The sequence below is a fragment of the Hippocampus bargibanti genome, linkage group LG09 (genome assembly GCF_051943395.1).
Source record: "Hippocampus bargibanti isolate YZ-2025 linkage group LG09, ASM5194339v1, whole genome shotgun sequence".
NCBI lineage: Eukaryota > Metazoa > Chordata > Actinopteri > Syngnathiformes > Syngnathidae > Hippocampus > Hippocampus bargibanti.
The window spans coordinates 9,586,339-9,602,707 of record NC_142742.1 but is presented as its reverse complement, the minus strand read 5'-3'; the positions used below and the strand labels follow the sequence as shown (position 1 = coordinate 9,602,707).

General features: G+C 41.2%; 1 protein-coding gene across 2 annotated transcripts in view; it reads left to right on the top strand.

Annotated features, from left to right (window-relative positions):
• Positions 1-14,777, top strand: part of luzp1 (leucine zipper protein 1) — a 57,480-nt gene extending 42,703 nt beyond the window's left edge. For both annotated transcript variants that reach the window (XM_089004655.1, XM_089004656.1), the window contains exons 4-7: positions 350-933; positions 1,013-1,162; positions 10,486-10,710; positions 11,857-14,777. In XM_089004655.1, the coding sequence (XP_088860781.1) occupies positions 350-933; positions 1,013-1,162; positions 10,486-10,686 (935 nt within the window). In that variant the 3' untranslated portion in view covers positions 10,687-10,710; positions 11,857-14,777. The remainder of the gene's footprint in view (positions 1-349; positions 934-1,012; positions 1,163-10,485; positions 10,711-11,856) is intronic.
• The last annotated feature ends 1,592 nt before the right edge of the window (positions 14,778-16,369 follow it).

The window sequence follows — 16,369 nt, the reverse complement described above, 5'->3', positions numbered from 1 at the left end:
CAATTGGATTCCTTCCCTGATGTTTTTTTGTATCGCCACATTCCAATATTGCCAATTCAGAATCTGTGTGTCTTGTTTAGAAGTTGAATTATCTCTCTGGTCTTAGTGGCAATATATCTGCAATTAATTTCTGCACCAACTCTTGTTAATTTTGTGTTTCATTGTATTTTTTGAGCCAAAATTCTGGTTATAATAAAGCTTTGAAAATGATAATTCTGAAAAGGAGCTGCTTTCATACCATACTGCCCATTGTTATTTCATAAAAATGTCACAAAAATACTTGAAAGTTAAGGTAGTAGTGTCTATGTAATCAAATGTCAAATTCATTCTTGCTTCTTTCACTGGATAGGATCAAGCGGCGAACACCATGGCAGTGTCTCGGTCCCTTACGAAATCTCCATCCCCAAGAGTGAGATCACGATGCGATCAAGCCAGGACCAAGACCTTGGAGCAGATCATCACAACGATTCCTCCTCCAAATCCAGGCTCCACAGCACCTCCAGAGTCCAAACAGCCATCAGCCACACGGCCTACCAACATAGCAGCGGCTTTAGCCACCATTCTCCAGACACTACCTCTGCTGACCTCAATGACATGGATTCGGCCTTTGAAAGCTCGAATAGCAGCTGGAATAAAAGCTGGCAAAACCAAAGTCATACACAGTACTCCCAAGAACAGCGTATCCCAGACGGAAAGAATGTAACAGTGAGAAGCACCTGGAAGAACAAAGGCATAGCATCTGATGAGAAGGGGAGACGAAGATCAGGAGGAAGGGCGTTGATGGAAGGGGGGTCTGAGGATGAGGCAGAGAGCGCAACAACGTGGAGGGCTTATCTGGCGACAACCGTCGACTCTGAAGACTCTGCGAGCTATAGATCGAGAACTGCTGGGATTGTTTCTGCTCTCAAGGCAGGCAAGCCATCCTTTGCGGATGTAAGGAAATTTAAAAATGATCATCTTCAGACAATCTGATAGTCGGTGTTTCAAAACTGATTCGTTTGTGATGTTCCAGATGAGCATGCGGACCGTTGACAAAGAAGCTGAGGACTTGGCGCTCCATCGTGGAAGTGCCAAGTTGGAAGCGGGAGCCCTCGGAAGAACTGTGTCTCATGCGCCTGTCACCTCTCAGTCGTGGAGCCGCTCATACTCGCAACGACCACAGGTACAACTGCATTGTGTTCATTGCTCTTGGCGGCAAATGTCGCGGTTTATGTCAGAGCAGTGAAATGTCCGACTACAAAGAAGTACAGATGACGCCTGAAGAAACCTTTTCATTGTCAGAGGAAAGTTCTTTGGCTATAGCAATTGCTTAGCAAATTGGCTCAATAACATTTCTTTCTGTCAGATTGATAAGGTAAGTCAGGCTGGGACAGCATCTTGTGTCTTACTTAAATTAAAACACAGCAAAAGTCAAATATACAACACACTGGGAGAGAAACATTGGACTAATTGTCCAAATATTTCACAGAATGTTATCGCAGATGATTATCCATTTATGGATGTTGTTGTGTCATGAACGCAGATTGTAAAAGAGCAAACATGACAGCAAGGAAATATTCCACATACTATGGTAGCACATTTTGCATGGCAGGGAACTGGCCTCCCAGTGAGATTACTCACCGGCCAGCCAGTCCCTTGTGGGAACACAGAGAGCAACAAGAAAACCTCTAACTGATCCTCCAGTCATTCAAAATAACACTTTCCAAGTCCCGAAAAAAAGAAAAGCCGCATGCCTACATAATTATGCTGTTTTGATTTAAAATCGCATTATGGTGAAACGACGGTACCCGTCATGGATAATGAAATGAAACTTGAGAGAAAATCTGTTGTCACAAAGCACCACTTGGAATTCTCTAACTGGTCTTCGACCACTTTGTAGAACTTTCGCATTGCAAACCATGACAGAAGTGTCAGCTTTTAAAATTCTAGCTAGTAATTGGTTTGGTCGTCGTAGATCTTTGGAATTCATTTTAAAGAATACAAAATAGAAGGGGCGGCCAAGTAGTCGAGTGGTTAGCACACCGGCTTCACAGTGCGGAGGTTGCCGGTCCGTGTCCCGGTCCGGCCTCCCTGTGTGGAGTTTACATGTTCTCCTCAGTTTCTTCCCACACTCCAAAAACATGCATGGCAGGCAGATTGAACATTCCAACTTGTCCTGAGGTGTGAGCATGAGAGTGACTGTTGTACGTCTTTGTGTGCCCTGCGTTTGGCTGGCAACCACTTCAGGGTGTCCCCCGCCTCGTGCCCGAAGACAGCTGAGATAGGCTCCAGCACCCCCCGCGACCCGAATGAGGAATAAGCGGTACAGAAAATGGATGGATGGACAAAATAAAAGGCTGATTTAAACAAACCATCTTAAAATTAAGATCATAGTTGACACAAATTATGCCAAAATAATCAACTCAATTTAGTTCTGGAAGAAATTTCTTAAGTAGAACATCTTATAAGTAGAGGCACATTTAGTAAATGCCCTAATCCTCCCCCGCATCGCCATAATTAAGATTAAAATGTTTTCTCAAGCACAAAAGTGCATCAAAATATGTACAATACACGTTACAATTAGATTAATGCACAATAAATGAGAGTTTTGCCAAAATGTAATAAACAGAATAGATTGAAGAATAAAAATGACAGTCATTTAAAGGACAACCGACGTCTCCGGACAAGTTGTGTCCATAATTTGTAAAATGGCTTCAAATGACTTCTACTGAGCGTATTTTACAAAGATTCCACCGCATATAGCTATATTTTACGTTTTAAGACTTGTGCTGAATATTCTGGAAGTCTTGTTTTTGAGTTGGTGACGAGTCCGTACGTGACGTCACTTAAGGAACGCCCCTGACTGAAAAAAGGACACATTGTAGCAGTGCTTCCATCACGTCAATGCTTGTTTGGTCTGAAAACCATGTGTTGCGCCAGAAGAGGGCGTCCTAGCTCCATATAAGGAATTTATCAGCCTGTGGAAACGCAATACACTGTCATGTCTACAGAGGTCGCCATTTTCTTGTGCCTCTTTTTAGGTGAGATATTTACCCCCAATTTTGCCTCAAAATGGCACGGAATAAATTCTTTAATCGATTGCAAACATGTATGCTTTCCTCTTCAGAACTATTTGAATCATATTCATAACTCGATGTGTAACAAGAAAGCATATTCTCCGAATCTGAAGCCATTGTTTTGATTCTCCAGCAATGTAAGACGTCTTGGCGTGACGTCACAACCTGGGGGCGGGACTTTCTGAAAATGCCCAATTCGCAACTCAATTTTTTGCACATTTTGGACACTTTAAGTCATTTTTATTGGTGTTTTGCATTTGAATAAAAATATCATACTGCGTGTTTTGGGTATTTTAAATGCTATAAAACGTTTTTCTGATGTCAGTTAGGCAACAAAAAAGTGACGTCGGTTGTCCTTTAACTTTTAACTGCGTCCTCGTCAGGTTTTTAGGTCATGTTTTCTGTCAGAAGTGTTTTTTCTTGCCTGGTGTTTTGTAAAGAACTGATCCAAGGACATTTGCTTCTGTTGGCTTTAAGCAATTCTTTGAAAATGTCCAAGGAAAACATCTGCATAGTGAGTGATTGCCGAACGTGTCAACGCTTTATTTTGGGTGATTCACATTTACGTAAAACGGAATGCCTCATGGCAAGAGGGTAGAATGATGAAGACGCTACGTAGATGAATAGATACATACGCTGGTTGTTCTTCTTAGCCAATAGGCTAGTGGTTCTTTTGAGCCAATGGGATGCCAGGAAGATGTTCGGTAATGGCCAATAGCAGAGCAGCTATAATTATGTTGCGTTCAGGATACTTGCACTATGTACAGTTTTTTTATGAAACGGTTTTTGGACATTTACATTTGCACAGTATACAGTTGACATTTTAATTTGTTATGCTTAGAATATTTTGTTTTCTATCCTCCCCCCCCCCCCATCCCATTTCAAATTGCTGCCGTGGACTGCAAATTTCCCCATTGTGGGACGAATACAGGTTTTCTGATTCTGAAACTCGGAGCTGCAAGTAGCAGCCCATACTATATTTTTACATTTTGTATTGTAAGGTTTCTTTCGTAACTGTTGAAAGAAACTTATTTTGATTTTTGGAACTTGAAAAATTTTGTATGAAGAGACATAAGTAGCAGGCGAATTAGCTCAAGACAATTTTGTTGTATTTGCGTATGGATCTGCCTTCATTTTTAGTAGAATTTCTGTCATATGTAGCAGCACTACCAAAAAATGTCTGCTTTATTCGGAACTGATGAAATAGAAAATATCCACTGTTTTCTTTTTTGCTATATGTACTGGGAGCAAGATGAGCCCATACCGCACTACCTCAACACTGGAAACTCAGTTGCAGTCTTTCATTTCCAGCCAGATGATTAATCTCACTGTCTGGTGGACTTCTTCCCTTCAGTTGCTTCATCAAGTCAAACACAAGTATAGAATAATAACTGTTGAATGTCAAACTGTTGAATAATTAGCTATTCAAACCATGGAAGATGGAAGTGCTGTCGAATCGACTCTTCAATATGTGGAATTCTGTCTTGGGTGCACCTCATTTTAAATGCCTTGGCCGCAACACTTTGATTACTTGGACGCTGACAGACACACTGTAAAAATCTCTGAGCCAATGTTGTCTCTTTCACTTTGTCTCCTCTTACTGACCCCTTCTATCATCAGTCATCCTTGAGTGGCTACCATGGAGCCACTTTGAGAAAGAACTTTCAGAAAGAATCCCCCCCCCCCCCCCCACTTGCCTACCCGCTCCCATCCTGTCACTCAGATGTGAGTCACTCAATGACCCGATGTACCGCCTGCCTTTCAGCGTTTAGACAGTTGTGCATTTAGGGAATTTCCTAAACCCATTTGCTTAATTTGGAGTCCCTATTGAATCTTGTTCATCCTGATTCTATTTTTTTGGGAGGGGCAACAAAGTGGTCATTCATTTGGAGAGTTACAGGCGGTTAGTGACACAAATTGACCCGACTGTAAGAAAAACACAGTTGAAATGGTGGTCACTGTTAGTTCTCTCTGCATTTCTTTTAGTATGGCCAATAATGTTTGGTTTGGATTGCCGGCGCATTTTCAGTGGTCTGTACTGTGTTCATTCCCAAGCGGTTTGGATGAATACAGCTGCAGTCAGGACAGTGGGAGGTGGGGGTTTAGTGTGTGATTGCGGTGTCAAAGGTTGACAGTGGAGGGTTGTATTATTACGAGCTTGCTTGGAGACCTCGTGAATGGGTCCTCAACTGGCTTGATTGGTGCATAGTAATTTGGTCTAAATCGGCCCAATTCCATTGTTCCGGATTTAAGGGAAGTCTGCCCATTCATTCTTTGGTCTCGAACCAAGGAGGAAAGAAATTGCAGATGTCAGCTTGCTGTACCCCAACAAATCAATAGTCATTAAGGGAGGAGACAACAGCTCATTGCTTTTGAGTGGCTGGTCGTCAGCATGACCCTAGCAATCATTGATTATCATCCATCCATCCAGCCATCCATTTTCCGATCCATTTTATCCTCACAAGGGTCGTAGCATCTGCTAGAGCTTATCCCATACATTTTTCGGCAGTAGGCAGGGGACACCTTGAACCGTTTTCCAGCCAATTGCAAGACACATACAGACGAACAACCAGTCGGTCTCATACGCACACTGAGGGAATATTTAGTGTTGCCTGAACCTGTTGTGGATTTTTGGGGAATGTGGGAGGAAACCAGAGTATCCGGAGAAAACCCACAACCCAGAGAGACCATGCAAACTTCATACGGAATGCCGGTGGATCGAACCCACGACCTCTGCACTGGGAGGTCTATGCGCTAAACCAGCCTCATGAATTATCAGGCAAACTTTTTTTTCAAACTACAGATACTCGCTAACTTACGAACGAGATATGTTCTGAACGATCGTTCGTAAGGTGAATTCGTTCATAAGTTGCTTCAGTGCTATATTTTGTATGGAATGTATGTTTAAAGGACAACCGAGATTACACACAGTTTCCTAACTAACATATATAACAATGTTTAAGGCTTGTATAAGTAACCTGTATTGGTTTGTACTGAAAAATAAACATTTAATAAAAATATATGCTCTCTAACGATATGTCCACATACAACTGGAAAGTATTCTTCATGTTACTGCAAAATTGTTTGTATGTACCGTTCGTAACTCGAATGTTCGTAAGTATGGGAGTGTCTGTATAATGTTTATAGAACCGTACTTTTTGCAAGGGTGAGGATGAGCCATGGCTGGCTGAAGGAAGAACATTTTGCTGTGCATATTTTAGTCGTTCTTTGTCATTTCCCACAAATCAGAACATCTCTTGTTAACTCACCAAAAGATGGTCAAACACAAACATGACATTCGATTGAGTAAGGTTCAAGTTATACTGTACAGGGTCACTCTGTACGTTTCCTAAAATAGCTAATTTAATGTCGGCCATAGACTTGGACAAAAAATTGCCTTTAGGCTGGCTCCAATTTGAACGGTACATGAAATGAATTCAGTATAGGCATCGGGAAACCTCATTATGCTTCTATGAATCAGATTTATTTTGTGACAGCCTATGAGAAAGGCACCCCTAACCCTCCCAAAAAAAGTTGAGTCTAAAATCAGAGAAGAAGTGTTGCTGAACGTCTGGAGTACGACACAGCGAACAAGCTGATGTCAGTAGGACCACGAAATTCGGTTCAAGGTGCCGTCTGTATTAACCTTTATCCTGGCTAATCAAACGTGACCACCAATTTTCTGACACGTGTCAACTGAACTCCACAACAGAGCGTATTGGTAGAGGTCATTTCATAATTTAGCTTGGCATGGCAAAGTCATTCTTTGAAAATTGCATGCGAGACAAAGGGCAGGCGGGTTTTAGGTGACGATGTAATTGGTTCCGCAGACGCTGAAATCCACAGACAGCATGGATTACTTGCCGGACACAAGCTTTACATTTTTCCTTGAACACCTCAGGACGTTCATCGAAGCTAGAGCAGGATCTCCCAAATTTGGTTAGGCTACATTTCCACAATGTTCCCCATGGCAATGACTGCCCAGTTTCCCCAGAACCAAGTGTGTTGGAAAATTTCTTGCTCACGTTATTCGACCTTAAAAACATTTTTTTTGGACTAAAAACGTCTGATGCGGAGTTAAAAGGCTCCGTGCCCATAAAATCCCAAATACTCGGGTGATTGTGTTGCTATTTTCAGAGGTTGAAGTGGGCTTTAGTAGCAACATGCACGTGAATCTTGGTAGCACTTCACCTTACTTTTCTAACACTCAGTGACATTATTTTGTACACGTACATGAAGCGTTTTAGCCTGTCCTTGAAACAGGGCCAATACAGTCTAAAATTAGCTCTAGTCGCTTGAGCCAAAACTGAACCGTAAACTGTTAACTCATTCCCTGCCAGACAATGTGCAAAAATGTGTCCACTCCAGTGCCAAGGTTTTTGTCATTGTCAGACAAACTCCAGGACCCACAGAATATTGACTTTTAGCACTACATAAAGATTCAATACAGCGTAAGAAACCTTAGAATCTCCCTTCTTTCATCAGAACAAAAGAGTTAATTTCTAAGTTATATGGGTCTGGAGGTATCTGAGCAAGAAATGAGGGCTGTTGTATAAAATACAATGCATACAGTTTGATTTATATAGTGCTTTAACAACAGCTGAAGCTGGCACAAAGCGCTAACATGGAAAAAAAGGAACTGCTGCCCCCTTGTGGTTATTTCCTAAATTATATGTGTCTGGAGTTATATGAGCTTGAAATGAGGGCGGCTGTCCAAAATACAATACATACATATTGATTTATATAGCGCTTTAACAACAGCTGAAGCTGAAACAAAGCGCTAACGTGGGAAAAAAAAGGGAAATGATGCCCTTTTGTGGAAGGGAAAAACATTGCCACAGGTCAGGCCAGCACTTTATCGGCACCCAAGCAAGAAGAAACAAAACCCGAACAAATTGGGGAATACCGGTCTCCGTCATATTTTCAATTCTGTGAATGAGTTAACGTTAATGGTGAAGAATTGAATTGGGACAGAATGACCGCAACTAGAAATTGGGTTTCTGCATGATGGTCAGTAAAACGGCATTTTTCATTTCATTCTCAACCCCGTTTTTTGGTAAAGATTCATTTAGAGCAGTCTTCCAAGTTAATTCCTTATAAACCAGGCGTGAGTTTTTTTCTTTGTTGCCAGACGCAATTTCCTGTTTAAATGTTCCATTTCGTAGCATTCATCCACATGAACAGGAGAGCCGCTATGTGCGATGACGCCAGAATTCGTCGGTGGCTGTCCTCCGCCGGGACACATTAACACCATTTATAGCGGGCTGACGTTCCTCTTAGCCAAATATTGACTCAAAGCCACACGTGGACAAGTTCTCACACTCGCCAACCTACTTTCGCTTGAACTGTAAGAACATTTATTCTGGAAGATGTGACATTTTCTTGTCAAGTGAGGAAAATATGTCTCGCCAGGCTCAAGTGGGGAGTGAGCGGGGGAGAAGCATTTTTCAATGGAGTTCCCAGGTGGCAAAAGTTATTTGACTCCATGCGACATAGACGTGAAGCCGTGTTGACACTGCAAAAACGTGAGTGAAAACGTGGATCCAGGATTGAAACGGAAGCAAAACCCACCTCCCATTTTTCGGTTGATCCAGTAAACCAGGGACGCTCACATTTTTTCAATATGGGAGCTACTCTTGAAAAGTCAAAATTATCTACCCGTTATAAGAGTGTCTGAAACTCATGACAAAAAGTTAGTGGACACTCGGGCAGACAACTCTGAAACGTTGCCTGTGCGGCCATAAAGTTACCTGCCCCATTGTTCACAACTTGAAACACAATAAGATGACTAATCGCAAAAAAAAACATTGTTGCAAAGTATTAAGAATTGTTTTTATTAAGGATGTACCTACCACAAATGCTCCCCTGCTTAATTTATCGTAAATATCCCTTGCTGATGATTTTGCTCCAGTTGGTCGTTTCTCCATACACTGTTGTTGCGTCCTCTGCTACAACCCACGTGAACTCCTCTTTCCACGATGCTTTTAATCTATGTTCCATTTCTAAGCGCCTTTCAAAACTCCCAAGTACACTTTACAGTCACGGGATAATGTACGTTTACGTTTTGTAGCGTCATAAATTTTGTTAGCTTCTTTTGACTCTTTCTTCTGGGGCTGAGGTTCTGTGCGTCTGCTTTGGAAAATGATATGCAAATGCATGACCTTATAACGCTCGTGAAAGTCGGAAGTGCGAAGCAGGCTTCTGATTGGCTGCCGTGCTGAGTATGCAAATTGCCAAACGAACCGAAATTCATACATTTCCAAACCGAATGAAGATTTCGAAATCGGAATAATGTATTCTAATTTCGAAATATTCGTTTAAACATTTGCTTTATTAAATAAAGCAAACGTTTGATTTTGAAAAAAAAATATTTCTTTTTTTTTTTTTAAGTTTTCTTGAAGAAGTTGTCGGGCACCCAGGCTGAGACGTTTTGTAAGTTGAACGCCCGACGAAAAAGTTGGACCTGGGCAGATGATATTGCAAACACTGGTTAAACTCAACTTTATATGTATGGCGTCACTTCATGACGATGTCACATCATGCGATCTACCAATAGTACCTTGAAGATCATCTGCTAGATCGCCATCTGCGTATTGAGCACTCCGTGCAATTTGCATTTGTAAAAACAAAAGTGCAAACCTGGCAATTTGAAGGTGTTTTTCATTATTTAAAAGACACGGCTTATTATTCCGAACACAATTTTGCAAGCGCCTTCTTACTGGCAGTCAGGAAGCGTATTGAAGCCACCTCGGCTCACAGCCTGCTGACCATAGAAGGAGAATATTGCCACCCTAACGTTTCCTCTTCTCAGCGACTCGGAGCAGGAAGTGACCGCAACCGGCACGCCCGCTCTGCAGGCTTGTCGGGTGACTTATTTCCTGCCCTGTTGCTCTCCGCGATGTAGCAAAAGAAACTCCAGCGGGGCCTAGTCAAAGCCAATTAGTGTGAAGGCCGATTAAAAAGGCCCTCCAGAGCCACTGAGCCAACCAAATATAATTACAGTGCTGAAAATGACGACAACGGTCTCACTTTGCAAAGGTCATTCGCCGTTGTGGATGTGCCTTTGTAGTCACTAAATTATAAATCTCTTCATTTTCTGACATCTGTGGACATTGTTTTGTTTGAACCTCATACAGACCCTCCCCAACTTACGAACAAGATATGTTCCGAACGGTTGTTTGTAAGTTGCTTCAGTCCGATATTTTGTATGGAATGTATGTTGAAGGCTTATATAAGTATGTTGAAGGTTTATATTAGTATGTTTAAGGCTTGTATAAGTAACCGCATCTCTGTGCGAACATTTTTCAACATACCCGCAAAAATGTTCGGATTTAACATTGTGCGTAAATCGAATGTTCGTAAGTAGGGGAGCGTCTGTACTATAATTTTCTCACCCATTATCATTCACCCACTTTTTTTCCCCGCCCAGGATGCAAATTCTGACAATGTCTCATTGAGACAGCAACTTTCTGCGACTAACTCCGTCCCTCTGGGGAGCTCCTACGATCGGTCGCCCAAGACAACGGGCTTGTCGTACAGAGGGGAGCAGTGGTCCGGTCGAGGTCACACGCCTGGAAGGAGTGGCGCAAGCGGCCGGGTTTGGACCCATCGCCAGGCTGAACATCATTAGCGCAAGCTGGGTGGAAAGCTGGAAGTAAGAACAACTCATTGATATTAGCCGTTAGCGCGTTGATAACCGTTAGCGCGTCGATAATGGTGGTTTGTTTTGCTAACCCACTCGATGGCTGAAAACGTCATCGATTGAGTGTCATTTTTCAACACAACTATGCCGATAACCTCGTCGCCTTTTGCTATGTCGCTTAAACTCAGTATGGTTAGTTTTGAATCACTTACTGCATCAAATCCTGCCCTAAAACTCCAGGTTATATCTCCCAACCATTTGCACTGGCTTTTAACTCGTGCAAAAATAAGACCACTCCAGTGCCGGGGTTTATGTCATTTTCACTCACATTGCAGGACCCACAGAATATTGAGTTTTAGGACTGCAGTACATCAACATTAAATGCAGTGTATGAAATGTTAGACTCTCTTCTTTCATCAGAACAAAAAGAGTTAATTCCCAAGTTATATGGGTCTGGACTTATCTGAGCCTGAAATACAAAATACAATACATACATTGATTTATATACCGCTTTAACAACAGCTGAAGCTGTAAAAAGTGCTAACATGGACAAAAGGCAAATGCTGTCCCCTCGTGGAAGGGAAAAGCATTGCCAGAGGTCTGACCAGCCCTTTCTCTGGACCCTCCGCAAAAAAACAAAACCCGAACAAATTCGAGAATTGTGCTCCATGTCATATTTTCAATTCCTGAATAAATTCGGGGATGGTTTGGGCCCAGCGCTTTGATTTTTATTGCCACGGGGTGCAGATTAAGCACTGGTTATACCTCTGACAAGTTTTTTTGCCTTTTGTTCATGTTAGCGCTTTGTACAGCTTCACCTGTTGTAAGAGTGCTATACAAATAAATCTGTATGTATTATATTGTATTTTGGAAAGCCACCCCCCATTTGATGCCCAGATAACTTCAGAAGCATATAATTTAAGAATTAAGAATTTTTCTGATGAAAAAAGAGAATGTAATTTTTCTTATGCTGCATTGTTAATGTAGTCCTAAAACTCAATATTCTGTGTGACCTGGAATTTGAGTGAAAATGACAAAAACCCTGGCACTGGAGTTGACACATCTTCGCATGTCAGGAAGTGAATGAGTTAAACATTGTTTACCCCTCCATTGTAATTTTTTTCTGATTTCGCTGTCTTTGATTTTTTTTTCTGACAGATGCCCAGAATAGGGATCGTCATGCAGCAGCATCTCCAGCACACTGCAGCTTCAACAACAAAGAAAAACCAGAAAACAACCCCAGCCATGTTTAAAAAAAACAGAGAGACAAACTTAAACGTGACTTTGAATGCACCTCAAGAAACAAACATTTCCTCTTTCTCTCCATCGCAGAGGGAAGGCCTCGCTCCCGCACGTTATCCTCTTCTGCTTGTTTGGAAGTATTTGAGTCACCTCGAACTCTATGACAAAGGAGAGCCACATGACAGAACCAGATCAGTCCTGCCACGTCATCTCACAGCAAAAATGCTGAGTCATGCCGATACTTGACAGAGGATGCTAATACAGTGATACCTCGGTTTACGAACCCCTTGGCTTACGAATTTTTCGGTTTACGAGCGTTAAATTTATGAAAATTTTACCTTTGGCATACGAACTTTACACGGCGCTGCCTCAATGAGTGATGTGTCGTTCGCGAACGAGCCCGTTTTGGCGTTCTAACAAGAAAATGGCAGCCGGCTTGTTTTGGTCCTCTATTCCCCGCCCCCAGTCGTCAGTTAAAGCCATGTGATTGGGCAAGAACGCAGCAGTGCGGAGAGGTTTACAGACAGAGAGTGAAGCCATTCTGCAAAAAAAGAAAATGGCAGCTAACATTTTTTTGTCCTTTATTCCCCGCCCCCAGTCTTAGGTTAAAGCCACGTGATTGGCCAAGAACGCAGCAGTGGTGTGGGGGGGGGGGGTAAACATGAAAGCGACAGGCAGACGACAGAGTGAGAGTGACAAAATGGATAGAAAACAGTGAAATTTGGACTCGTTTCAACTTTGATAGTTCAAAGGCAGAGTGTAGGGTGCAAGATTAAAATTCCCATCAATTAGGCTCCACAAATAACCCGCACAAGCCATCTGTACACTTGATGCAAAAAGCTAATAACCCAGCTAAACAGAACACAATTGATGAAGAAGGTAAAATGATCGCAGAGAAAGCACCTGAAAAGGATCATTCCTGAAGATGGTGAAAGAAGAAGGTTACGTTCCTCATCAAGTGTTTAATGCTGAGGAAACCGGCCACTCCATTCCATCAAGCCATCAACGAGCGTCACAAAGGTAAATAAAATGACTTTATTATACTGTACAGTTCATTTCTTGAATTATAATACCATAGCACATTTATTATACATAAAATAAGGTATATTTTGTGTAGTTTTCAGGCCTGGAAAATTAGAAAGTAGAAAATTATGTTTTATGGGGACCTGGGAACGGATTATTCTCATTTTAATGGTTTCCTATGGGAAATTAATTTTTGGGATACACACTTTTCGCCTTACACACTTTGTCTGGGAACCAATTAAGTTCGTAAGCCAAGGTATCACTGTACCTTTACCAATGTATGTTGTACCAATTTTTTTTGCGAAAATTTTTTTTTGCTTTTCTGTACAAAGCATTTGAGGGGCATTTGTCAAAAAAAGAAACTTTGGTGTTTTCCTTCTAATTTCGCCATCAACACCATGTTTTCAGACCAAACAAAGTACCCAAAATGCATTGTGTGTCTCTAGCTCGGTCAGGGGGCGTTCCTGACGTGACGTCACGTCAGGCATCGTCATCAACTCAAAAAGAAGACTTTCTGAATATTCAGTGCGAGTCTTAAAACGTTAAATATAGCTATATGCAGTGGAATATTTGTAAAATACGCTCAGTAGAAGTCATTTGAAGTGATTTTACAAATTATGGACACAACTTGTCCGGAGGCGTCGGTTGTCCTTAAAATATTCAACAGGAGCATTTCCTTTATATGAACTCGGTTTGGAACAACCTTCCAGAAACAAAAGCTTGATGTCTCACTCTTTTGTCCAACACGTGGCAGTGTTAGCGTTCATCCAAGTTTTTGTGTCTCCCACAAATCTTCTTGTGGCATCTGTATAAACATTTTATTTTGAAAATCGACTTAAGATGTACTCTTTTTTTTTACCACCCTTTTGATAGTTCTTATTGGGTCAAGGTGTTACTGGGTGGGTAGACTGTAATCTGCACTTAACCAGCACTTAATTTAAAGATCTGCAATGAATTATAGACCCATCTTCACTATTTTTTTTATTAATTTGCTGGTCAAAACCTGCTTTGTTATACCTGTTTGCAATCAAGTTGCATCAAAAGAGTTCTATGCGGAATGACTTTTGGGGCCCCTGTGTTATCTTATCCTGTGCCAAAATCATTCCACCATTTTTGTAGTCCACCCGGATAACCATTTTATTTCTCTTGTTCAAAGAAGAAGAAAAAAAAAAGATTTCTTATTTTGGAAACGTATAGATTTTATTTAAGGTTAAAAATCGTGTAATTTTGTAAAATGGGCCTTATTAATGGAATATACTTGTCCATCCTGGTTTTAAGAATATATATATATATATATATATTTGTTGTAGTGTTGTGACACTCCTGGAGAGTTTTTTTTGTGATGTTTGTTAAATTCAATTCTCACAACGCAGGGAAAGAGAGAGCGATTCCCATTTATTTTGGCCGTTATTTTCAGGGGTTGTACGTCTTCATTTGATTGTGGTGCCAAAGAAAGAAGCATACCGTACATACAAAATAGGAACTTTAGGGTCGTACCATTAATCAAACCGTGGGCGGGGGTGTATTGTTGACGTTTTCATTCTTTGTTTAAATTCACGTCGTGCGCAGACATAAACATTTAATCACAATAAAAAGGCTTTTATGAGTTTGTATGAGCTGCCAAAGTGTGGAGCGAGAGAGGCAGCTGCTTATGTTTTTTTTCTTCCTTTCTCTTCCTTCCACCTTTTCGACTTTACCGGTAATCCATTGTGCATGTTTTAACACTCCTGTGGCGTGGAGGTAAGCTGCCAACTGTACAGCAGACCATATGTATTCTAATAAAAAATAAAAGGCGACCATTTGTAACACGCTGAGTCGGAGCAAATCTGCTTTTTGAAACTTTTTTTTTGCTCTTTTTGCTTTCGTTGGCAGGTTTTCAGTTGTGGAATGCAGAATGTCAGCGATTCGCTTCTGTCCAACGCAGGTGTTCTTTTTAATTCCCCCGCAGGTTACTCATGTAATCTTTTTGTTGTTGTTTTTTTAATGATTACAACCCTGATAATTTCAGAAGGTTACATGTTCCGTGCATTGTCAGTCATCCATCAGAGTCTAATTCAACATGATGAATTTGGGGTAAGTTGTTTTTTTCTACATTTACAGAAACTCATTCCCTGCTAGACGATGTGCAAAAATGTGTCCACTTTTTGTCACTTTCACTCATTTTCACCCAGAATATTGAGTTTTAGAACTACATAAACATTAAATGCAGTGCAAGAAACCTTTGACTATCTTCTTTCATCAGAAAAAAAACGTTAATGCCCAAGAATATAAAAAATCCTGTGACTGTAAAGCAGGGGTGTCTAAAGTCGGTCCTCGAGGGCCGCTGTCCTGCCTGTTTTCCAGCTCTCCCAGGAGCCACACACCTGATTCAAATCATCAGCTCATCAGCCAGCTCTGAATCAGCATCAAAATGGTCCTGATGATTTGAATCAGGTGCGTTGCTCCTGAGAGAGCTGGAAAACAGGCAGGACGGCGCGCCCTCGAGGACCGACTTTGGATACCCCTGCTGTAAAGTGTCCTTCAGAGTTTTGAAAGGCGCTTATAAATGAAATGTATTGCTATTATTACTGTATCTATTAGCCAGCTAGCTAACTAGCTTTCTATCTATTTGAGTTACTTCCGGGTTGAGTGAAAGCTGGCGCGTATGGCTGCCGCTGATCACCCGCAGAAAAAATATCCTCTGACTGGAAAGTGTCCTTGAGAGTTTTGAAAGGCGCTTTTAAATGAAATGTATTATTATTATTTATACAATTTATATTATATTATAGACCCATATAGTTATATGGGAGTATGCTGCCCCCTTGCGGAAGGGAAAAAAACATTGCCAGAGGTCTGACCAGCTCTTTCTTTGGACCCTCCGCAAAAAAACAAAACCCGAACAAATTCGGGAATGGTGTTGCACGTCTTATTTTTAATTCCCGAATAAATTTGGGAATGGCAGTGATTGAGGTAATTTCGTCAATGTGGTCCGTCTTTTTTAAACCACATAGATCCAAATACACTCGCACTGCTAAAATATGAAAATATATATTTTCATATGTTCGCACTTTATACTCTATGTATTATCTTGAAGTGACCGTCCACATTCTATGAAGTGAACATTCAATGTTTGAAGTTAATGTTTTTTTCCCCACCAATATTGTCTGGTTAATTTAGCATCCTGTACAGCATTTTCTCAAATCTAATCTTGCAAAACTGAAGTGTGCTTAGCTTTTGTCATTGTTTTTCAAAATGCCATGATGTTCCACTTTTAGTTGCACTGCAAAAGCCTTCCCGATGATGAGTTGTTGTCAAAAGGTGAGTAATTTTACTTTATTTTAGTTGTATCATCGGGTGGTGAATGCATGCTGGACGGTTAACGTGTCACCTGTCGAGTTAATACTCAAGTCTTTAATGTTTTTTTTTT